Source organism: Macaca thibetana, chromosome 9, assembly GCF_024542745.1.
Source record: "Macaca thibetana thibetana isolate TM-01 chromosome 9, ASM2454274v1, whole genome shotgun sequence".
NCBI classification, from domain to species: domain Eukaryota; kingdom Metazoa; phylum Chordata; class Mammalia; order Primates; family Cercopithecidae; genus Macaca; species Macaca thibetana.
In genome coordinates, this window is record NC_065586.1 from 62,179,660 (window position 1) to 62,203,668 (window position 24,009).

The 24,009-nt window shown below is 54.6% G+C and overlaps 2 protein-coding genes across 6 annotated transcripts in view; one reads left to right on the forward strand and one right to left on the reverse strand.

Annotated features, from left to right (window-relative positions):
- PCBD1 (pterin-4 alpha-carbinolamine dehydratase 1) overlaps positions 1-24,009 on the forward strand; it is a 1,172,580-nt gene that overhangs the window by 760,107 nt on the left and 388,464 nt on the right. The window lies entirely within an intron of this gene.
- UNC5B (unc-5 netrin receptor B) overlaps positions 1-24,009 on the reverse strand; it is an 88,171-nt gene that overhangs the window by 16,008 nt on the left and 48,154 nt on the right. For both annotated transcript variants that reach the window (XM_050803597.1, XM_050803598.1), the window contains exon 2: positions 3,553-3,777. In XM_050803597.1, coding sequence (XP_050659554.1) covers positions 3,553-3,777 — 225 coding nt within the window. The remainder of the gene's footprint in view (positions 1-3,552; positions 3,778-24,009) is intronic.

The following is a 24,009-nucleotide window of genomic DNA, read 5'->3' on the forward strand; positions in this document are numbered from 1 at the left end:
ACTCAGGCCACGTGGGCGTGGAGCTGAGGAGGTCCCTCTTCCAGGGAGCCCCTGATCTCTCAATGGCTCCCTGGTCAGGGCCTGGGAAACTTCCTACATAACAGGACCTACCAGCCTATACAAGGGGGTCAGTAGGATTTCAGTCAACCATCCCTCAACGAAGCCCTCCATGCTCAAGAAAGCAGGGAACCTGCCAGGAATGGGGACATTCATCTGAAGTTCCTCCCCAAAGGTTATAGAGGCTTCTTCCTCCTCCAGGAAGCCTCCCTGACTGCCTTGTGTCTCAGAATTGCTAAAGCTGCTCTTCCCTGCCACAATGTGTCCTATCTCATCCTCTCATTGCACCATGGATTGTTAAGGTACGCACAGCCGGTGGCATGGTGGGTAAGGACAGGGTTGGATGGCTGGACAGGTTTGCGTCCTGGCCCCACCCTCAAACCCCAGCTGGGTGACCTTTGCGAAGTTACTCAGTCTCTCTGAGCCTCGGTTCCCTCATCATAGTAAACTCTCAAGGTAAACTCTAAACAAGTTATGGTGACTACTCCGCCACAGCGCCCAGCCCGGGCCAGACACAAATATACTCTGGCAGGTCATCTGGATCTCAACCAGCTTCTTCTGTTACCTTTGAAGAAACTGAGGCCCAGAGAGGGTAGGTGGCAGGCACCAAGTCCCCCAGCAAGCTGCTGCAGAGCGATCAGCTCCCTGGCATCTTTCCCAGGTTAGAGCTTCGTCCCCTCACCCACAACTCCTCTCTGGACCTCTCCTGATGAAGTCACTGCTGTAACTCTCCTATTGTTGAGGAGGATTGGGTCCTTGTGCAGGGAGTCCAGACAGGGGGGACAGCCCCGTCCTGATGGCCAAGGATCTAAATGGGAGGCGGCTAGGGGTTTGCCATCCAGGGAGGAGACTGCTTCAGGGGTGGGTGGCAGTGCCTGCCTGCCATGGCTGCCCGGGGGCTGGCTCCACAGTCAATGCTGCATGGCCCAGGGAGCAGAGCCCTGCCCCTTGCTTACCAGACTGTGAACCTGGAAGACTGGGCCCTTTTAAGGGGGTCATCCATGCAAGGTTTCAGCAGCACCAATAGCTGGACAGAGGAAACCACCACCAGGGAGGAGGCGCGACACCTCGTCCATGATCACCAGCAAGCAGAGATGCAGGGAGCATAGGACGGGGATCTCCGGTGTCCCAGGCTTGAGGCCTAGCACCAGACTGCCCTCCCAAGCATAGCAATGTCTGGACCAGGACACCCAGGGTTGGGCCGCCTGCCCCGATCTGGCACAAGTTGGTGGGGGGCTGTTCTGCCTCTCCTGGCCTCCAGTCATCCTCTTCTGTTTTCAGGCCTCAGAGAGGGCTAGGGAAAGCCAGGGCTAGAGAGTAGGAGGCTGAAGTGGAATCAGGCCCCACCACTGCCAAGGAAGCTCTGCCCATTATTTGCAGCTAATGGGGACAACAGTGCCCCAATTTCTAGGGCTGGCAGGGCCTGTGTGCCTGGTGGCAGGGAAGTAAGAGCCATGCTGTTATTATTAGTAATAATCACAGGGGTATTATTACTATACTAACGGCCCATGAGGGGCCCCAGCAGGCACACTGTTCCCTTGCCTTGTCCAGACCTCGATGGCTGACCTCTGATACAGGCCAGAGGAGCTCAGTGGGCAGAGAGGTAAGGACCGTTTGAGAGAAAGAGGCCAAGGAAAGCCCAGAAAGAGGACAGAGGAAGCAGGTGTTTATTGACTGCCTGCTGGGCCCTGGCAGGCTGCTCTGTGCTATGTGTGCCACCTGGCTCTACCCTCACCAGGACCTTCAGTCAACTTCCCAGTTTACAAAGAGAAGAACTGGGGCTCAGAGGGGTCGAGTGACTTCCCCAGGGTCACTCAGTCAAAGAGTGAGGGCAGCTGGCAAATATGTGTTGTTTAGTTTCCCCTTAAAAATTCCTTTTTCTGGCTGGGTGCAGTGACTCACACCTGTAATCCCAGCACTTTGGGAGGCCGAGGCAGGAGGATCATGAGGTCAGGAGATCGAGACTATCCTGGCTAACGTGGTGAAATCCCGTGTCTACTAAAAATACAAAAAATTAACCAGGTGTGGTGGTGGGCGCCTGTAGTCCCAGTTACTCGGGAGGCTGAGGCAGGAGAATTGCTTGAACCTGGGGGGTGGAGGTTGCAGTGAGCCGAGATCATGCCACTGTACTCAAGCCTAGGTGACAGAGCGAGACTCTGTCTCAAAAAAAAAAATTTCCTTTTCCATTTTTATATTTTGGGTGAGCATGGGACTCCAACTCTATTGTTTAAAATTATGTTTAAATTGTGGTAAAATACACATTCTATAAAACTTAGCATTTTAACCATTTGTAAAATACGGTTCAGTGACCTTGAGTACATTCTGGAGTATGGTTTTAAGCCTGACTGGTTCTGAAATCTGTGAGCTTTACATGACAAAACAGAAACTAAAGAAGGGGGAAAGAAGGACAGTGACACAGCACGTCAGGGAGACAGTGAGACAGAGAGAGGGGAAGGGAGAGAAAAAGAAAGAAGGAAAGCAGGCACGTAAGGAAAAGAGAGAGGGAGAAATGAGCAGGGAGAGGCAGCGAAATCAAGAGAGCCGAAGAAAGAGAAAGCAAAGGATTCAGACAGAGACGGGAAAAACAAAAAGCCAGGAAGGCTGCCCGGGAGCCCCGAGTCTGGGGTGGGTGGGCTCTGTCCGGTGACTGAAGCGGGGTCCCACCTGCCTGTCTTAAGCCCCAGGGAGGGCTTTTCACCCTGAGGGCTCTGCACTATCAACAGGGACCGGGTGGCAGTGAGCAAGAGCCCCTCACTTAGACTCGAGGGCACCCTGGGGGCAGGCTCAGTTCTGGGAGATATGGGGAACCCCAGGGCTCTGCCTCCTCCCCTGGGAGTACCGAGGGTCCCCCACACATCCGAGAAGGAAGGGACCCCACACTTCCTCGAATTTCCCAGTTTTGGCTGCTCTCCTCTCTCCCTCCAGATTTGGGCTACATCCCAGCACCACTTGAACGGTTATTTACTTAATACTCTCAAGTTTTTCTTTTTAACCTAAAACAATTTATTTCGACGCAGGAAATGCTGTATCATTATTGTGAATGGAAACCAGTATCACTTTCCACAAACAGAAGGAACTGTAAAAATAACGATTGCATTGAATTCTGGGTCGGTGCCGTGGGGTGCCAGGGCCGTGAGGCAGAAACCTGCCCTCTTTGTTAAACAGGGAGATTGGCAGGTGTTTGGGAGGGCTCAAGAGCCCCACCTGACGGGAACTTGCTCCCTGACAGAAGCAGAAGGATGGAGAGAAAATGGAAAGGGAGTGAGGGCTCACGGGGCACTCCGTGCTATCGAATGCAGTGGGGATGGTCCCAAAGTCAGGCTGGGACACGTGGCCAGCATTTGGGGAAATGCTAATCCAAGGTGAAGCCCGGGGTGGGTGGTGGGGAACTGAGGACCAGGGGGCACCAGGGCTGTGTGAAGTCTCACATGGAGCCAGGCCTGTGCCTCTGGGCCTGGGGGGTCCTGGGGGTTCCAGGCACTGGGGTGGGCTTACCGGTGGCCTCATCCAGGCCTTCCTGTGTGACATGGTCGTTCTGGCTGACCCACTCGCCGTTGCACTTGAAGTAGATCTGCGTGGCGGGGAAGGCGCGGCAGCGGAGCTCCACAGGCTTGTTCTTCACAATGTAGGCGTCCTGTGGCTCCTGCAGGAAGTAGGGCAGCGGCTCTGCCGGCGCCGACGGGAAGGAGTCAGGGAGCACCTCGCGGCCGGAATCAGTGCCTGCAGAGTGAGTGGAGACCTCCATGAGGCTGTGTGCTGGGAGAGCCCTGTGGCACCCCTCGCCCACCCCGGGGACCCACCGCAGATGCAGAGGGCAGGGGAGGCAGAGGTGGGGCAACCAGAGCCCTGCTGGGGACGCAATCTACAACCAGGGTCAAGTCTGGCACTCCTGCGGCCTCAGTTTCCCATCTTGCCCTGCTTTTAAGAGGCTAGGCTTTATAAAGAGCCAGTTCCCGCTCTGAGAGGCTGTGTGATTGTACTTCATTACAGATGGAGAGGCCAGGGAGGTCCCGGGAGGGGAGGCAATCTGTCTGGGTGAGGATACCCCTTGGGCACCCCCCAGCGTCTGCTCCATTGTCCCTGCCCGGCCTCTATCCAGTTCCTCATGGTGACGCCACCAGACGCAATGGGCTGGAAACGGGGCTGGGGCTGGAGCTCAAACCAGGCCAGCTCTGCCCTGGAGTCACAGCTGCCCTTTGCAGCCCCGGCCAGGCTGGCAAGCAGGACAGGAGTCAGGGCTGCGGGGCAGGGGTGGGGTGAGCCGGCTGAACCAGGCCTGGACTCCATGGTGCTAGGCCCCTTGCAGGTCTCCTACCCCAGGGGAAGCCCTCCTTCCCAGAAGCCTCCCCACAGAGCTCACCTCCCATGGTCTGTGGCTCTCACCCAACCCTTGGCCTCTTCTTCCCAACCCCCACCCCAGCCCTTAGCACAATGGATGAAGAGACTTCAGAGCAGACGAGGCTGTGCCTATGGCAATCTCCTCCCACGAAGGGGGCCAAATGGAAATCCTGGCCCACCCGGTCTCCCTGGAAAGAACTGCACCTCAGGAGGTGAGACAAACAGGAAGAGGGGTGTGGCCACCGCCAGTGCCCAGAAGTCGGGAAACCGGGCCGCTGAGCTGCTGGTTTACAATCCACCTCCGAAAACGAATTTTCCAGCGCCAAATGCCAAATCATCAGGTGGCTGGGCACAAGCTGTCGGGGGCCTGTCCTCCTCTGCTGACTGCCCAGAGGACACAGTGAATGAAGCTGTGGGGTGGCGCATGGCTGCCCAGCCCCTCCAGCCAGAGGCCCCACCTACAGCCGAGGGAGTGGGGAGGGTGGTGTCCCGGGAGGCCTGTGTGGCCACTGGGATCATGCACTTGTTCTCTGGTCTAGCAGGCCATATTTGGCCCTAGGGAATCCCCCTATAGGCAGAGGGGCCAAGGGGACACCTGGTTTCCCAAGAACAGAAAGTCTGACTATGCTTTCTCTTTGTGGACCAGGAGAGCCTGCTGAGACTGGGGAACTTGGGAGAAAATGCATAAACTATCACCAGCTTGGGGCCTAGGCCCTGGCCAGTGTGTGTGGGGAGTGGGGGTGGGGGAGCTAACAAGATGACACATGACTCCAGCTCCATCCAGCATGTTCTGTAGGGCCCAGGGAGAGAACCTTAACTCCTACCTCGTTATGCCTGAGCACAAGAGGTGATGAGCTCGTTATGATGAGCACAAGAGGTGGACACCCTTCCCCTGTCTCTGGGCTGCTCTGAGGATCGCATGAGATAAACATGCATGAATGCCTAGGTGGGGCCTGGCGCACAGTAGGTACATGTTGCTGCATTGAAAGAACAACTAATGCTTACCCAGCATCAGGTGCTATGTTTGCAGGAATTTAAATTGTTAACTTATTGAATTCTGGCACCAACCCTGTAAGGTATGTTCTATTAGTCCCCAGTTTAGAGATGGGTAAATGGAGGCTCAGGGAGGTTAAGCAACTTGTCCAAGTTCACACAGCTAACAAGAGGCAGATCAAAAGTTTGAACCTGAGAAAAGATTTCACCGTTTGGGCTGTTGTCTCAGACTCCACACCACCTATCATTGATGTAGCTCTCTAACGGTGTGGGTGTCTCCACACCCGGGAATCCTAATAGCACCCTGACAGTGACCAGAACTCCATAGTCCACAGGGCTCTCTCATCAAGGGGCCAGCAAGGCTGGAACTGTCCTCATTTCAAAGCAGAGGAAACTGAAGACCATTCAAATGGTTCGCATGACTTGCCTGAGGCCACCCAGTGAGCGGGCAGCTAATGTGGGAACAGCAAGGCAGATTCCTGAGGCCAGGCCAGGGCTCTCTGACACCTGCTTCCCACTGCCAGGTACAGGGACACGTTCACTGTAGGCAAACTGGCAGCCCGCTAGGGCTGCTTGGGGATTTGATGAGATGACACAGTGACTTGATCACAGCCCAGGGAGCTGAACACTGGCTTCCAGTGGCCTGAGAGCTGGTTGCTGTGCACACCCTGAGATGGCCACTGAGGCTTCCCTGCCAGGCCAGGCAGCTCTGGGAGAGCAGAATGGAGCCAGGAGGGCATCTGGGCAGCAGAGAACCTGCCAGACTCCATGCCCACCACTGACCACCAGCATCTTGTCTCCATCTCAGCCCTGAGGGCTGTGGGACAGAGCTCTGCCTTCAGACTCAGAGGCCCCTGGGTCTGAACCAGCCCCTTGCTGGCCTCAGGCAGCTTGTCTTTGAAAGACAAGGATTGAGCCTCCCTCTGGGGGTGGGTCACAGCCACAGGAGAAGGGGCATGGGGGCCCATGGGTGCATGTCACGTGCCTACACCCATCTCTAACAGTACCGCCCCCAGCCCCGGGGTGACAGCTGCCTCTGTGCTTTGCAGCACTGCAGGCTGTATTATGACTTTGTTTTATAACTCTAATGCAGACCATTTATAAAGTGGGTACAGACAGGACTGAGGAAAGCAAACATTAGACATCCATTAGTGCAGCAGGCCCTGCGTCTGGCAGCCCTACCGCCCCACTCTTCCCACCCTGCCCCTCCTCTCAGCCCTGGTGCAAAGATTCAGCTCTGGCCTTGGCAGGAACGCAGGCCAAGTGTCCCCTCTGTGCCTCTCTGTTGCAGCAGCACTGGATGGCTCTTGATGTAGCTGTTGCCCTCTTGCTGTGTCCCTATACCCTAGGTGTCCTGGAGGCAGAGACTGCCAGGAGATACGAAAGAATGAAAGGCCCACCTGAGGTTCCTGCCTGGAGGGACCACGAGTGGACTCTGCTGGCCAGCACACAGTGAATGCAACTTGAGTAAGGGAGTAGGCCGGGCGTGGTGGTTCATGCCTGTAATCCCAGCATTTTGGGAGGCTGAGGTGGGTGGACTGCCTGAGCTCAGGAGCTCGAGACCAGCCAGGCCAACGTGGCGGAACCCCATCTCTACTAAAAATACAAAAATTAGCCGGGCATGGTGGTGTGCACCTGTAATCCTAGCTACACGGGAGGCTGAGGTGGGAGAACTGCTTGAACCCGGGACGCAGAGGTTGCAGTGAGTGGATATTGCACCACTGTACTCCAGCCTGGGTGACAGAGTGAGACTCTGTTTCCAAAACGACAACGACAAAAAACAGTAAGGGAGTAAGTGTGGGGCATGCCAGGGCCTGTGCAGAGCCCTCACTTCTCCCTGGCCCTGACTTGGGCCCCAGTGACTGAGGAAGGCTTGAAAGGTGGGCTAGATGAGAGCAACCCATGGCCAGGCTGCATAGGTGCCAGCTGGGTGGGAGAATAATGGGGTCTTGGGGTTCCTGGATGCTTACCCTGCCAGGCGCTGCTCAGAGGGTGGTTCATATAAACTCAATGAGCTCCACAATAACCCTAGGCAGAGATGCAGAAATGTTTTGATTTTTAGCATATCAGTAATTTTTTTAGGCTATCCCAAGGCCAAAAAGAAGTCCCTAACAGGAATGTATTAGATCGCAACAGCTTTGTAAATATTTATATTCTGAAATCTTAGGATAAATTGAAAGAAAACATATATTTTTATCCCATTCCTAAATAGCCACAAAGAATTATGAATGGGGATGTGTGCACCCGTCGGGCGCTGTACAACTTCTCAAACTTTGGAATCCGAGTGGACACCACTACTCTTATTGTTTGTCGTGGGCTACTCCCAAATGCCACAATCCCAGCTGTGCAAAGATATGGTGCCAAATAAAGGAAAGCAGAGTGATAGGACATTGAAACTGTGAGCTACTTGTTGGTGCAGTGTCTGACAGCTATCTAGCATTACTGTGTTTCCCACATTGAAAATATCCCACGGCTCCCCTGTGAGGGTGCTGAGGAACCCTGGGATAATTTGGCACACAGTTTGGGAACCACAGGCCTATGAGTTGCATATGATTATTATCCCCACAGTGCAGATGAGGAAACTGAGACCAAAAGTGTTTAAGTGACTGGTATAGAGCTATAAAGCTAGTAAGTGGCATCGCTAGGGGGCAAATTCAGGGAATCTGATACCAGAATCTGTCTTCTGAGCTCTGCTGAACTGGAAATGGGCATTTAAGTCTACTATGTGCTACTCCTCACAACTCTTCCCATTTTACAGATGAAAACGTGGGGCAACAAGGGACATGAAGGGTCACCTGGTCGATGGCAGGAAGCAAGGCTTGAGCCGCGTCTCTCAGCCCCGCCTCCCTGGCCTCTCTGCAGGACTTCCTGCCGCTCTGTCTCTACAGAGGAACCGCATCTAAGATAGGCTCCCCTAGAAGTCTTTGCCTCAGCCAGGCCGGGTCTGGGTTTCCTGCTGGCAGGAAAATTCCCACAGAAAGTGTTTTTTCCTAATAGTAGAACTCATTTGGGCCTAAGTTGCAAAAGTGCAGCCTGCCTTTAAAGCTGCATCCAAGAATGGTCCAGATATCCCGCCAAGAAGCTATGAAAGAGGACACATCCCTGCACAGATGTAACAACAAGACAGTCAAATGAAGGACAGGAAAAATCGCTGGAGGCAGAGGCCCTGGGTTTGCATCCCAGCTGGGGACTGGCACTGCTGTGTGGCTGTTCTCTCCCAGGCCCTGGAGTTTCCGTCTGTCAAATGAGGAGGTTGGCCAAGTCAGTCTCTTAAGCCCTCCTCTGCTTCTAACACTTGGAGGTTTAAAGATCCCTTGGCTGGGCACGGTGGCTCAAGCCTGTAATCCCAGCACTTTGGGAGGCCGAGACGGGCGGATCACGAGGTCAGGAGATCGAGACCATCCTGGCTAACACAGTGAAACCCCGTCTCTACTAAAAATACAAAAAATTAGCCGGGCGTGGTGGCGGCGCCTGTAGTCCCAGCTACACGGGAGGCTGAGGCAGGAGAATGGCGGGAACCCGGGAGGCGGAGCTTGCAGTGAGCTGAGATCCGGCCACTGCACTCCAGCCTGGGCGACAGAGCGAGACTCCGCCTCAAAAAAAAAAAAAAAAAAAAGATCCCTTAAGGGGAATCTGTTCATGTGTGAAAATGTCCAGTTGAGTAAATGTTTTTCTTCAGAAAGCACATTTGCTTAAGTTAGGGTCCCTTTCCTTGCCTTTGCTATAGGGTGGTCTTAAAGCAGAGCGTGGGTAGAACCCGGGGAAGGAGGAGGAGAAAACATTTACCCTTGGGCTCTCCTAACCATGCTCCAGCCTACCCATCCCAGGCCTTAGATCAAAATGACCACCAGCACCTGTGGATGGGACCTCCGAGGGGCGCCATTCAAACTCTCACCTCTAATTTGCCTTTACCTGCACATATGAGGTCTCTATGGAAGTTACTTAAAGGGCCATCTCATCCAATGTCTCCCATCAACTCCTCAGCCAACCTTGACTCACATACCTGTGGGGACGGGGAACTCATCACTGCTTTTCTCAGCAAGGTTCTTCTTTGGACAGACCTAATAGTTAGAAAAGCCTTCCTTACTCTCAGCTGCAATTTGAGATTCCAGCCATTGCTAGAATTCTAACTTTTTTTTTTTTGAGACAGAGTCTTGCTCTGTGGCCCAGGCTGGAGTGCAGTGGCACAACCTCGGCTCACTACAACCTCTGCCTCCCGGGTTCAAGCAGTTCTCTGCCTCAGCCTCCCGAGTAGCTGGGATTACAGTCACTGCCACCACACCCAGATAATTTTTGTATTTTTAGTAGAGACGGGGTTTCACCATCTTGGCCAGGCTGGTCTTGAACTCCTGATCTCGTGATCCAGCTGCCTTGGCCTCCCAAAGTGCTGGGATTACAGGCATGAGCCACCGCACCCGGCCTAGAATTCTAACTTCTAAACTAACTAAACAGCACACTTCCAACTAAACAGTGCACTTCCCAGTCTGGAGCTTACAGCCTGGTCTCCCAGGCGATCTTATCCAAATATTCTCTAGAAGACACATTTTTGCACCCCTCACCTCCATGCTGGCTTCCTTATGGACAAGTTCCTCATGTCACCACCCATTTAAAATGCAGGAGGGTGAGGTGACCAGGCTAGGGTCTAGCGGGCACCTTCCTGCTTCTGGAAAGTCTGTTTGGAGTCAGACAGCTCAAAGGCTCCTTCGCAGTTTTGGTGGCTGCTCCTGGAGGGCAGGGAACACACTGTGCTCTTCCTGGTGTCCCCCATGGGCAACAGGGCGCCTTCTGGGAGTGAAGTGGAGCTGGTTGGACAGCAGGCCCTGTGCCCATCTGTAGGCTTCTTCCCAGGGGTTGGGCCTGTGCAGCGCCTGCTGTGGAGACACAGGCTTGTGGAAGAGGTGTCAGACTCTGACCCATCTGGATGAGAAGTGAGGGCCCAGGAGGCGAAGGGGTGAGTTCAGGACAAATGTAAAGACACTATACTGCTCAGAGGGTCTTCTGAGAGGAGGGGGCGGCTCCAACATTCCTAAGCGAGAGATTGTCACTATTCCCAGGGGAAGCCAGGGAGTGCTATGGCCCCTACCACGCCTCTGAGCCTGGGCCCAGGCTGACCCAAGAGCCAGCAGTCCTGGTTCCAAGCCTCACCCTGCACTGAGACCTTGGGAGGTTGTTTGACCTCTCAAGGCCTCAGTTTCTCCATCTATAAAGAAGTGACTAGCAGTTCCTGCTCTGTCAATTTTGGGGTATTGCTGTGAAAGGTCAACTGAGAAAACAGATGCAAATATCTTTCTTAACAAGCACTGTGGGCTGGGCGTGGTGGCTCACGCCTATAATCCCAGCACTTTGGAAGGCCAAGGCCGGCGGATCACCTGAGGTCAGGAGTTCGAGACAAGCCTGGACAACATGGCGAAACCCTGTTTCTACTAAAAATACAAAAATTAGCTGGGTGTGGTGGCCGGTGCCTGTAATCCCAGCTACACGGGGGGCTGAGGCACAAGAATTGCTTAAACCTGGGGGGCAGAAGTTGCGAGATCTCACCACTGCACTCCAGCCTGGGTGATGGAGAAAGACTCCATCTCCAAACAAACAAACAGGCAATGCAAGTGCCCGGGAGCGGCAGCAGGCAGGAGCTGTTCTCTAGCTGAACTGTGTGTGGGAGGTCAGACACCCCACAGGCCGTTTCCTTGGCCTAGCACCACCTGAGCCCGAGTAGATGAGACACATAGAAAGTCAATGTTCAGAGAGCCTGGAGCCCCTGGAGTCCTGCGTTCTACCGGCTCAGAGAGGGGAAGTGACTAATGCAACACCACACAGCAAATTAACAGCCAAGCTGGACCAGAGCCCAATTGCTGATTCAGGACTGAGGTAGGAGAGCGGGCCCAGAAAGACAGTACAGCCATGGCAGGGTTGTGGGTGAAGGCTTGGGCTCTGTGATTCCCATGCCTGGGATGGAAATTCCTGCCATCCATCTCAGCTGGGTCCACTTCCGGTCAGACCTGTTGCCCAGGGTGGAGACCTCAGAGGGAAGCTGCTGTGGTCTGGTAGGGAAGGCCTTGAAACCCCCACCGCTGGCTTTTGTCTGCAGGCCTGGGACCCCCAGGCTTACCACCAGGGGTGGGCATCTGTAGCCATGCAGGGTTGTGTGTCTCCAGGGCTGACTGGCTCAGGACAGGGAGGGCAGAAGGAGTCAGGCGGGAGGTGAGGACAGAGAAATGCCCCACGCTGGGCACATTTATCATCAGTAATCACAGTCTTTCTCTAGCCCCTGGACACTGGCTGATTCTCCCCAGACTTGACCTCCCACTGCATGGAAAATCTCTCCCATTCACTGTGTGGCTGATGTGCTCAGTGGGGAGCGGGGAGAGTTGGGGGAGAGAAGCCCATTTATTATTATGTTTTAAAAACACACAACCCCACATGGAAGGACCCCTCCCTGGACACAAAGCCCTTCCTCCATCTGGCCCTGGCTCCTTGCGGCTGTGGGGTTCAGGCTGGGGCCCCCTCGGAGGCGGTCACAATGGCCGTTACCGATGACAAATGGGGGCTGGCGGGCTCGAGGGATGCCGAGTCATTCCTAACAAAGGCGGCTCCTCACGCAGCCCTTTTCCCACACCCTCTGCACCCATCTGTGCCCTGACATCACTTCCTCTGCTGCCACAGGAAGCAGCTTCGCCAAGGTGGCCAGCTGGGGCAGGGGCCTGCATCCTGAAGAGTGTGTCCAGCTGCTCCTCTGAAACGTCTCCCTCGAAGGACTGTGGGGCAGGTGAAGGAGTGGATGGGAGGCTGGGGTCGAGGCCCCAGGGCAGGTGCAGTGCTGGGATGAGCCCGGACCCGGCTGTGGGGACCACACTGCTTACAGAGCTGGAAAGGGCACTACGGTCACTGGGTCACTGGCCACCCCGACTCCCACCCCCACCCTCCCTCCAGACCCTTCCTCTGGCTTTGGGTTCCTTTGGCTCAGGCTTGGGGCTAATTTTTGGTTCCTTTTCCAAGTTTCAGGTCTGATGGGGTCACTGTGATAGAGGCCTGGGCCCTGAGACGGGGATATTCTGTTTCCCCTTCTTTTCCCAGACAAGGAGCTCAAAGCCCTCTCATCCACGCTCCTGCGGGTAATAAGCATATTCCTGCACCTGACACTTAAAATCCTGTGTGTTCCAACGAGACAGTGCACATCATCATCAACACAATGACCCTGCAAAGCTGTTCCATTTTACAGACGCGAAACTGAGGCAGAGGAGTGAAAGGACGTGTTCAAGGTCACAGCCACCAAAACCCACAATGGCCCTGAGGGCCCAGCAGGGGCAGCTATTGTTCTGTCCTCTCAGGAGCTCACTAGTTTGCTGGAGGGGACGGGGTCTCAGTTTCCTGACTCCAGCACTTGGCTTCCCTTGCTCTGTGGACCTGCCCCTCCTAAACCGAGATCCAGGGGTAAGGCCTGGGGCCAGCCTGGCCCCCCACTCAGTGACAGGTGGCAAGCCCCCTCAGACACACACGCTCACACCAACAGGCCCACACATGCCCAGCCAGGTTACATCCACAGCTATCTACAGGGACACCCTGAGAGCCCTGCCCAGGCTGGGACCGTGGCACCTTTCTCAGGGTGGGCCTGTGTCAATGCTGCTGTCCCCCTAAGGCAATGGCAGGCTCCCCACCTGTGACTCAGACCTGCTATTTTAAAGGTCACCTCTCCCTGACCCAGGGTTGGCATGGGGTGAGTTTGAGCTGCAATCTTAGACTCTACCAAGTGCCCAGTTGTTCAGGTCCCATCTGGGGAGGGTGCCTGGTGGCTCCCTTTCCTTCACCCCACTTCCAGTTCATGCTGCTGGAGGGACCTGGTGCTGCCAGATGAACCTGGAAGATATGCCTCACACTGCACGACCGCCCCCACCACCTGCTGAGGTCTCCAAGCCCAGGTCTTCCCGCCTGGACCCTTCCTCTCCCTGGGCTCCCTATCTTTCCTTTGCTCCTAAAACCCACTTTCCTCTTAACACCAGAGTGATCTCATAAGAGAGAAACCCCGCCCTCTAGTGGTGTACAGCCTCCTTCGGCTTCTCTGTGCCCCTGGAGAAAGTCCTAAGCTACCCAGAACCCTCCAACCTCATGGACTCACCAATCAATCTTCCTCCCTCCCTCCCTCCCTCCTTCCCTCCCTCCCTTCCTCCCTTCCTTCTTTCCTGCCTGCCTGCCTTCCTGCCTTCCTGCCTTCCGTCTCACTCTGTCACCCAGGCTGGAGTGCAGTGGTATGATCTCAGCTCACTGCAACCACCTGGGTTCTCCTGCCTCAGCCTCCCAAGTATCTGAGATTACAGGCACATGCCACCACGCCCACCTAATTTTTGTGTTTTTAGTAGAGAGGGGGTTTCACCATGTTGCCCAGGCTGGTCTCGAACTCCTGACCTCAGGTGATCCACCTGCCTTGGCCTCCCAAAGTGCTGGGATTACAGGAGTGAGCCTTTGCGCCTGGCCAACTCACCTATCTTTCACTGTGCTCCAAGCCCCACCAGGCGTGTTTCCCTGGGACATGCCTTGCTTGTTCCAGCCTCAGCGCCTCTGCTGGTCTCTTCTTTTGGAGCGCCTCCCCCAACCCTGCCCACACACACATATTCTCTTGGCTGGCTCTTTGTCATTGAGATCCCAACTTAAATGCTTCCTCTCCATCGAGGCCTTCCCTGACCACCCAGTGAAAATGCACTATCCTCCACCCTCCCCGTGCTATCTCAATGCCTTTTTTCCCCTTGGCAGGCTCACCTCCCTCTGGAATGACCTTCTTTGTGTATGCATTTGTTAGCTTGCTGTCTGTTTCTGGACAAGTCTGCTTTCTGGAAGGCAAGTTCCTCGAGGGCCTGGGAATCTTGTTTGTGGTGTAGATGGGTCCACTGGGGACACAGGACAAGCACTGGGGTGGCAGGTGGAGTGGGGAGAGAGCAGTCAGAGGGGGTTTGGGCAGTGGAGGGCGGGTAAGAGGGCTGACCTGGGCTACAGAAGCCCATCCCTTGGGAAATTCCATGCTGTGGGACTCCACTAACTGATGGAACTTCAGAGACCATCTAATCGCTGCCCTCGAGGATGGAGACCAGAGAGGGTGTGGTCTGGCTTCAGATCACACAGCACCTGAGCAGCAGAGCCAGAAAGAGAAACTGTGCAGCAGACTCCCAGGAAAGGGGCAGGGGGGACTTCATTTTTCTAAACTCCTTTTTTTTTTTTTTAAGTGAAAACAGATTTTTGGGTTTATTCTGATTACAAAGGTAAGTAGCCTCATTGTAAACAATCTAGAAAAAAAAAAGATGAAAATAAAAGCCACCCCATTCCCACCCCAGCTGAGTTACACTGGATGTTGATCCTCTCTGACTTTTTTAGATGCATGAATATTTAGTTACCTAAATCTGGTCTCACCATGTAAGTTGCATATTCTGCGCTTTCCCTTAAAGGCTGTTGACTGAGGACTTTTGAATCATAAGCAGAGCATGCTGGGCATCTCTCTCCGTCTCCCCACCTCCACCCCCGCACGGTCACACGTGTCAGACGGGCGAGGGCCAGCTGGGCTGCCTGCTCCTGCCATGCGTTTCAGGTTGCTGGAGGAGCTGAAGGACGCAGAGCTGGCATGGGGAGTGAGCCTGGCAATGCCGTCAAGTTGGCTGTGTGTTTGGGTTCTGGGCAGGAAGATGCCCAGTGTCCTGTCACTTTCTCCCAGAAAAGCCCAAAATGCCTTGGTACAGTCTTGGGCCTGGGGGCTGCCCGGACTAGGCCAGACAGGGTGCCTACACCCCCATGCTGCCCTGAAAGTCCACGGTTAAGGCTGTTCTTAGAGCACCCAGGGCACACAAATTTCCCCTGCCTCCCTCAGCGCCACACTCTAGAACTGAACAACCCTTCCTTGCAAAGGGGAGGCAACGGCCAAACACATTTCCGAGGGGAAAAACTGCTGCAGTCCTTGCCTGCTGCCTGCTGTCAGCACCACCACCAGGAGGCAGTTCAGACCCTGGGCTATGGGGCCCTCAATACTGCATCCAAGTCCTTCACCTCCAGTCGGGGACCCTGAGGCCAGAGAGGGGCAATGACTTGTGCAAGGGCAAACAACCAGTCTGTGGCTGCAGCGTCACTCCTATCTCGGCATCACACTGGCATAAAGGAAGTCACAGAAGGGACAGAGAACAAGGGGTGGCCAGACTCTGGCCTTTGCCGATCTGTGAAATGGGCATGAGAAGGGGAAGGCAAATGGGAGAGAGAAACAGAGGTAGAGATGGTGCCATGGGGAGAGGGAGAACTAGCCCCTGAGAGTGCCTGGCAGTGGGGGGTGAGTAGAAGGGGTCCTTGGAACTGGGTAGGGGCTTCCCCTTGGAGTTTTCTGAATCTGGAAGCCACCTGGATTCCTGCTGAGTCCCCAGGGGTGAGGGAGGAAGGCAGCCATCTCTGGCCTCTATTCCCAAGGCAGGACTGGGGCTCAGGTTCCATGGGCCGTGGGGAGGGCAGGCCTTGTAGACTCAGAGTCCCGGGAATATCCTGGGGACCTCAGAGGGGTAGCAACTTGCCTGAGGTCACACAGCAGCTAGGAGGCCGAGCCAGGACTGGAATGTGGGCATCCTGGCATGTAGGCCATGGTTCCTGTGTTTGCCTCTCTGGTCCCAGTTCTGGGAAAGACCCCGGCCCTGGGTTTGGGTAAGCAGCTGAGTTGTCAGCGGGTGAGATGTGGGGAGACAGGTGGCACTGGCCAAGGGGAAGGCCTGTGTGGCTGCGCAGGTGCACTTCGAGGGAGGCAGATGGTGAGAAAGCACTCACTCCCATTCATTCATTCATTCATTCATTCACTCATTCATCAAATACTTCCTGGGGGCCTCCTCTTGACCATTCCTGTGGTGAGGCTCAGAGAGCAATGATCAAGCTTCAGTTCCACCAGTGGAAAGCTCACAGCAAAGTTTTAAGGTTAAGAATCCAGACATCGAGACTCCTAGACCAGTGCCCAGTCTGCCTCCAGCCTACCCCCATAGCCATGTAATGGTCCCTTTGCCTGCCCACCCAGCATCAGTGCAAAAATCAATCCAAAGCTCTTTCAGTAGCTCTCTCCTCCTCAGCCAAGGAACCAGCTCACTCCCTCTAGGAAGCAGGCTTTAACTACTTCCACCTTGACGACTATACGGATTTTTCAATCTCCAGGCTTTTATAATCCCATGCGTTTCTTAAGGTGAAATGAGTTGGCGCTGTCAGTGACTCACGAGACAGCCCCGGGCAGCCACTTCCCTCTGGGCCTCAATTTTCCTTTGTGAGAAATGGGACTACTTCTACTTGCTTTGACTGACAGGGCTGTTGGAAACACCAAAGTCAGAACTACAAAAATATTTTGCCACTGGGAAGCCCTAGGCACTAGCCAACTTCTATTACAGGAGTCCCCGTATCTGTGGGGGATACATTCCAAGACCCCCCATGGATGCCTGAAAACTTGAATAGTACCAAGCTGTAGATAGACTTTTTTTTTTTTTTCGATCTGATAACAGAGATAGCCACTGTGAGTAAGTAAGGGGCAGGTGGTGTATACAGTGTGGACACCCTGGACAAAGGGATGGTTCCCATCCTGGCGGTGGGAGATTCCATCATGCTACTCAGAATCGCACACAATTTAAAATGTGTGAACTGCTGATTTCTGGAATGTTCTGTTTAATATATTGGTGTTGTAGTTGGCCATGGGTAACTGAACTGTGGACAGGGAGACCTTGAGTAAGTGGGGACTATTGTACTCCATTCTCGGGAAGAAACAGTGAGTGGACCTTCCAGGCTGCCGGGGCCCTGGCGAGCCCCACATCTCGCCTCCACCCCTGCCCCAGCCTCCCAGCCGCTGCCTTGGCCCACTCTGTGATGACACAGAGCTGCAAAAGGCTGATGCAAGCTAGAAGGAGGGAATGAAACAGACTCGCGTGGGGCGGATGGAGCACCATCTCCAGCCCTGAGGGACAGCCGTCCCTGCTCCTGCCTGCTTGTTTGCACCTGCTGATGTAATCGCCGGGCCGCCTTGGCTCAGGGCTCGGCCTGCTCCCCATGTCCTCTCAGTGAGCAGCAGAGGAAGGGTGCAAGGGTCAGAGGGCAGGCATCCAGCCGAGGACACCATGAGAGGGCTCCTCTGGGAGGGGCACCAGGATGCCGGGAGGATGAAGCGGAGCAAAAAGCCCAAAACCTGCAGGAGGTTAGCCAAGGAGAAGGCGCCCTGGAGTGTGTGGGACCTGCTTCAATCCCATCCTGCCGCCATTCGCTGGGGGAGCCACCCCCTGTCTCTGAGCCTGGTTCCCCTCACAGCTGCAGGATCTCATGAAATGAGCCTGGTATATGACAGGCACTCCGTTTGTCAGTTCCTTTCTAGGGATTTCTTGAGGAGGATAAGAAAGTATGAGGTAGGGGTAAAAAAAGAAAGGACAGAAGCACGACCCAGTGACAGGAAATACCAGAACACTTTTGGGCCACCCGTTCAGTGGGTGACTCTGGGCCCTAGCCTTAGCTCCTGGGGCCTTGGTTCGTTTCTCTGTAGAATGGGTGCACCATCACCGTTCCCACCTCACAGAGACAGTTAGAGGCGAGAGGTGTGAAAGAAAGTGTGGCATCACACTAAGCCGTGTGGTCAGCATAGGGGACCTGGGGACAGCCAGCAGTCGAGGTGGGGTGCCTCACCAAGAGCCTGGGGCTCCCAGAGGCTGGGCAGGCCCTCACCAAGCAGTGGAAGCACAGGGAAGGTGGGGCCCGTCCGCTGTGCTCGATGCCCAGCTGGCCCAGGAGCCTCTCCTTAGGGAGGAAGGCATGGAAGAGGAGCGCACGGCTCCCCTGAGGCCTCCAAGCAGCCGTTGAAAACACATGGGTGGAGGGGAAGAGAGCAAAGACATGCTCCCAGAAGCCGCCAGGTCACAGCATGCAGCCGAGGCCCCCATGAGCCCAGGGTCTGGGGATCGCCGCATCACCACACTGTCATTCTCAGAGCTGGTTTCCCTGAGACAGTGGGGGAGAAAAGTTCTTAGTTCATGCATCTCTTTGGTTGGCATCATAAGCTCAGGGAAGACAGGGAGAGCCCCTGCTAGACAGGGCAGCCCAGGTGGGGAGGAAGTGTCCATCCCAGCCACCCCTGATGTCCTCAGTCTGCAAGGGTTACTTTTGTTACCCGGGCCTCCACTCCCGCCGGGTTGCCTTAGAAAGGAAGCTTCACTCCAGCTGGGATTAAATGGCTTCCCTGGCCACAAAGATCCACCTTTCCCTTTAGTACCTCTTCAGCGCTAGCAGGTAATTCAGGTAATGAGTTAACAGCTACCATTTACAGTGCTAACTAGCTCTCAGGTACTGTGCCAAGTACTTGGCATAATTATCTAACTGAATCCTCCCAACAACTCTTTCTGGTAGGTATTCTTACCATTAGCCCCAGTTTGCAGGCACAGGGAGGTTAAGTTACTTGCCTAATGTCACAGAGCAGGGTTGTCAGCATTTGAATCTGGGTCTCCTTGACTCTAAGTCCCATACTCTTTATTTTATTTTTTTTTTAGAGAGACAGGGGTCTCACTATGTTGCCCAGGCTGGTCTCAAACTCCTGGGTTCCAGCAATCCTCCCATTTCGGTTCCCCAAAGTGCTAGGATTACAGGTATGAGCCACGGCGGCCGGCCAAGCCCATCCTCTTTAACCTTGGCGCCAGTGGTACTCAAACCATGGCCTGCACGAGGACCACCTGGAGTGCTTGGTAGAACCCAGGCTCCTGCCCCGAGGTTCTGATTCAGTCGGTGTGGGGTGCGCCTTGAGAATGTGCATTTCTAAGAAATGTCTAGGTGCTGCTGCCAGTCCACACACGGTTCTATGCTCTCTTGCCTCCCGACAGAAACATCAAACGCTTAGTGCACATAATGGTGCTTAACATATGTCAGCTTCCTTTTCCTTAACACTTCTATGATTCAGCTGGAGACTTTTCAAAAGGAGCTGAAGGAATTACACAGCAGCATGGTGCCAGGCTTTAGCTATCTGAGCCTGAATCAGGACCTGCTGTGTGGCAATAACAATAAATGATGGCCATCACCTGTGTTCCTGCAAAATTGCCTCTCCGGGCCTCCATTTCCTTCTCTGCAGAATGGGGTCATAATATTTCTAGCATGGATTAGACACGTTAATACGCACAATGAGCTTAGAGGAGTGCTGGGCATGTTAAAAAGACTTAATGAATAAAAGCGGCATTCTTGTTTTATAATTACCATTGCTAATACCTATATCTTCTATATTATCTCATTTAATTGTTGCAGCAATCCTATGAGGTTGGTATCAATAGCCATCTCTATTGTTTATCCAAAGTTGTGCAAAGTCAGACAGTTACTAAGTGGCAGAGGAAAGATTCTAAGGCAGGTTTGCCACCCCAATGGCAGGAACTGTCCACCATTAGCAAATAGGGATGCCCACACTGACTGCTTCCTCTGGAAAGGATAAAGAATTATTTTCTTATATTTCCAGCAATTCCTTCTAGTTCCACATTCCCCATTCCCTGCCACCCATTTAGCTCAGAGTATATCAGTATCACTGGTGAAGGAAGAATGTCTCAAATGGGGCAACCAGAAGCTGTGTCAGCCACCAACGCTTGGTAACCTTGGGCAGCTAGACTCCCTCCCTGTCTGTCTGTCCGTTTGTCCCCTGGTACCCTACTGGGCACCCCTGTGGCTCAAGGGTTGGCTTGGTGTTGGCTGGCCCAGCCCCTGGGAGAGGGGATGGTCATTTGCTTCTCCTGAGAAGCCCTGCCCCCAAGTCCTCTGGGATTCCAAGTTCAAAACAATAGAGGCTTCAGGTTGACCTTGATGTAAAGGTTTAGTAGGTGGCTAATTTTAGCTGAGAAATACTCGGCATTTTCCCAGCCGCCGTCACTGCCGCACTCCGTGTTGGACAAATGGCCTTGGTTTTCCTCTCTGATTGTTCTCGGCTGGGGGCTGGGGGCTGACTCTAGCTCAGGACAATTCCCTTTGTGTCTGCTTCCGGGTGGCTCTTAATAACTCAGAGAAGGGGATGGGATGTCTGGAGCTCTCAGTTCGAGCTCTCTGGCCCCCTCCCCACTGCCCTGGCTGCCTTTCAGTCATCAGGGGCATCCGGAAAAGTGGCATTTGAACAGGACTTGCTGGATTCCTCAAATCCTCAGGCTTGGAGAGGGAGGGCCAGTGGCCTGAAGGGGCCTCCCTTTGGACAGATGGGAAAACTGAGGCCCACAAAGGGTGTGACTAGCCTGAGGCCACACAGTTCTCTGGCAGAGCTGGGCCTGAGCACCAAGTCTACAGACTTAGTCCTGTGCTCTTTGTATGACAAGCAGGAGAAACCCCACTGCCTCCACCCCAGTGTGGGGACACCTCAGAACGTAGGATGCCCAGGCTGCAAGCCTCCGTGGAGACACCTGGAATACTGCCTTCCCACTCCTACCTGGCTAAACCCTGTTCCTTCTCCAGGTCTCACCTTAAAGGTCACTTCCCCAGAGAGCCCTGACTGCACCCCTCCCACCTAAACCAGCGCCCTGGCTCTTCTTCTGGCATCTCTTTTCCTTATTGCCCTCATTACCTTTTCAAGTTATATACTTATTTGTGTATTTCCTTTAAGGTTTGTGCCCCCATCGACTCTGTGGTCCCAGGGAAGAGGCTCAGTGACAGCCACACAACATTTAACCTGCGTGGGCAGCCAACAATCTGACAGGGTTCTGGGGGAGGGTCCTGGAGCCCTGCTGTGCCAAGTGAGGCCCGGGGGGTTCAGGGGAGTGACTGGGGTGACTAGAGGGTAATCAAGGCTCACAGCGGTGGCCATTTGCCATCAATGTGGACTTCTTCAGACATTCCCAGCAGCAAGACGGCTTTACTGTGCTTTCTTCCTGAACACCATTTCTGGCTGGATGGCACGTGTTTACCCACTGCTGTAACCCAGTGCCAGCCTGGCACACAGTAGATGCTTAATAAATCCTTCGTGCATGGATGAATGAATCTCCTTGGCGGGCTCCTCTAGGTCCTGTTCTCCCCAAGGAAATGGCCTGGATTGGATCTATGCCCCATCTCTCCCAACGATGACTCTGAAAGCAAGAGAAACGAGGAACCCAGGACAGCCCCCCGCCCAACCCTGGCCCTGCCCCATCCCCCCAGCCAGCTCAGAGTCCCTCTCTGCCTACACAGGCCTCCACTGTGGTCTCCCTCCCCCAGCCCACTCCAGCCGGGACCCAGTATGCTATAATTAGAGTCCTCCTTCCAGGCTCCGGTAATGAGGGGGTGTCGGGTGCCAGCTGTAATTACAGCCTGGTTAAAACGAACAGGAGCCACCTCCAAGCCAAATTACAAAGTCTACAGCCGGACTCCCTCCTGCCCCACTCCCTTTTTATGGGGCTGGTTAAAGGAAGGGACCGGGAGTTTATGGAGAAGCCAGCTCAGGCTGGGGCTGCGGTCTCTGGAGAGTTGAGAGCAAACAGTCTGGGCCTGTGTTGCTTTGAAACTATCTTCCCACCTCCCCCCTACCCCGCCCCACCCCCATCCAAATTCCCATCCAAAGCCACGGTCAGAATAGGCAAAGAAGTCAACTGAGGTCTCTCTTCTAACCCTTCTCCAATCTAAGGGCTGGGTGTTCTGTGCCAGGCCTGGGGTCACAGGCTTTACGTAGTTGTATTCAATGGGCACAGCAACCCTGTGGACAGGTACCATTACCCCTATTTTACTAACCAAGGTTCAGTGCTTAAAGTAACTTGTCCCCAGTCACACAGCCAGTAAGAGGCAGATGCAGGGCTCCAGCCAGGCCTGCACAGGGCAAGACTCCAGAGTGTAGGTACACTCCATCTTGCACCCCTCACTGCACTGTGCACAAGGAGGGGCACAAGGAAGGACTCGGTTAATACTAAGAATGATGTGGTTTGCAGGTTGAAGCAGGTCAGAGGTCCAGCTGAGTCCTCTCCCTTTGAAAGATGAAGAAATTGAGGCTCAGATTTCCACTGACGTCTCAGGGAAGGATGTCCTTTGGGGAAGTCAGGGCCAGCATTTGAGAGGTCTTTTCCATGCCAGCCCAGGCCTTGTCAGCCTCAGAATCTCAGGATATTAGAGTGTGCAAGGGCTATAGAGTAAATCTAGTCTAGGGGCAAATGCACGGCCACCTGGCCAATCCTGAGGCTTTGGCAGGCATCACTAATCAAGTGTAGTACATCTGGACAAGGCTTCCTTCTCAGCACAGGACTATACTCAGCCACAACCAATCAAGTGATAAAGATATTCCACCCCCTCCCCATCTGATTAATCCCTATTCTATTCACCCTCACTTAACCCAAGGGAAAAACAGGGTCCAGAGAGTTGGGGTGACTTGCCTAAAGAACTGAGGGGCCCTTATTCCATAATGATAGCCTCTAGGTACTGCCAGCGTGCCACCCTCGGTGCAGCCCTGTCAATTATGGGCTTCCCGAATGGAAAGATTTGGACTCAAGGTCCCATCCTCTCCCTGTTCCCACGCTGGCCCCTAGTAGCGAACCAGCCGTCTGTTCTGCTGCCCTCACCAGAAGGTGGTTTTTGTAAGGGTTGCGGGGGTGTAGGTTTGCTCAGCGGCGGAGGTGTCCCAGCGCAACAGCAGCAACCTCTCTGCACGGCTCCCAGCTGCCTGCCCGCCCCTTCCTGGGCCTCTTGGCTGGGCTTCCCTCCCAGCCCGAAAACCTGGCTCCAGCCACCCACTGCCCACTCACCACAATTGGCCTGCAGTGACTCAGTCTCCTTGCTACCTCCTCCTCCCGTCTTCTGGCCCTGGCGTCCCCCAGCTCTTAGGAGCCTCTTCAATAGCGCCTTTGATCCTGGCTGCCGAGGCTCTTTAATGAGGACGGCCTGCTGCCCTCAGCAAAGGGATGGCAGAGAGCAGCTTCTGGGAGCCCAGTGATGATAACAGGGTGAACACAACCCTGACGCCCCCCAGCCTCCCCCAGATGACCAAAGGTCCTGAGCCCAGAGGCCCTGCAGGGAAGGCAGGAAAGCTGCTGAGATTTTTTGGGAGGTGCCTGCCTCACCCAGCAGTGCTGGGCCTGGACTGGAGGGCATTTTCAGAAGGGCACTTTAATTAGGAAACAAGGCAGCCAGCCAGAGGGACCATGGGCCACACCCAGTGCCATTAGAGGCCTCTGTGCTCCCGGGCCCAGCCTGCCTCTCTCGCCTCCACCCACTCCACCTCCTCCCTGGGGTTGCGGGGAAAGGCGGTCCTGAGCACTCCTGCTTGCCTCCCCTATCCGGAGGCCCCTGGCAAGGAATGGAATGCTGGATTTCTCAGGTGTGGTTTCTCCAGCTGAGTTTTGGATGTCAGGCATGGAAACAGGGGCGCTGGAGGCAGCTGGCAAAAGCAGAGAAGCCAGCCCCTGGGCAGGGGCCGGAGCAGTGGCCACCCCCATGCTGGGCCACAGGAAGGAGAGGGCATCAGTGCCTCTGCTCCTGATGCTTCATGCCCCCCACCTCTCTCCATCAGGAGCTACCGTGATGAAGCTCCTGCCTGGCAGCTGGCTTGTTTGTCCCTTAAAGGCTCCAGCTCAAACCCAAACTGTGCTGTTACTGGCACTCGGAGCTGCCCCTATCCAGCCCCCCTGGCTATCTACCCCAGACTCAGGAGGTGGGCAGAACGTACCCTGGAGACCCTCAGCAAGTTGGGCA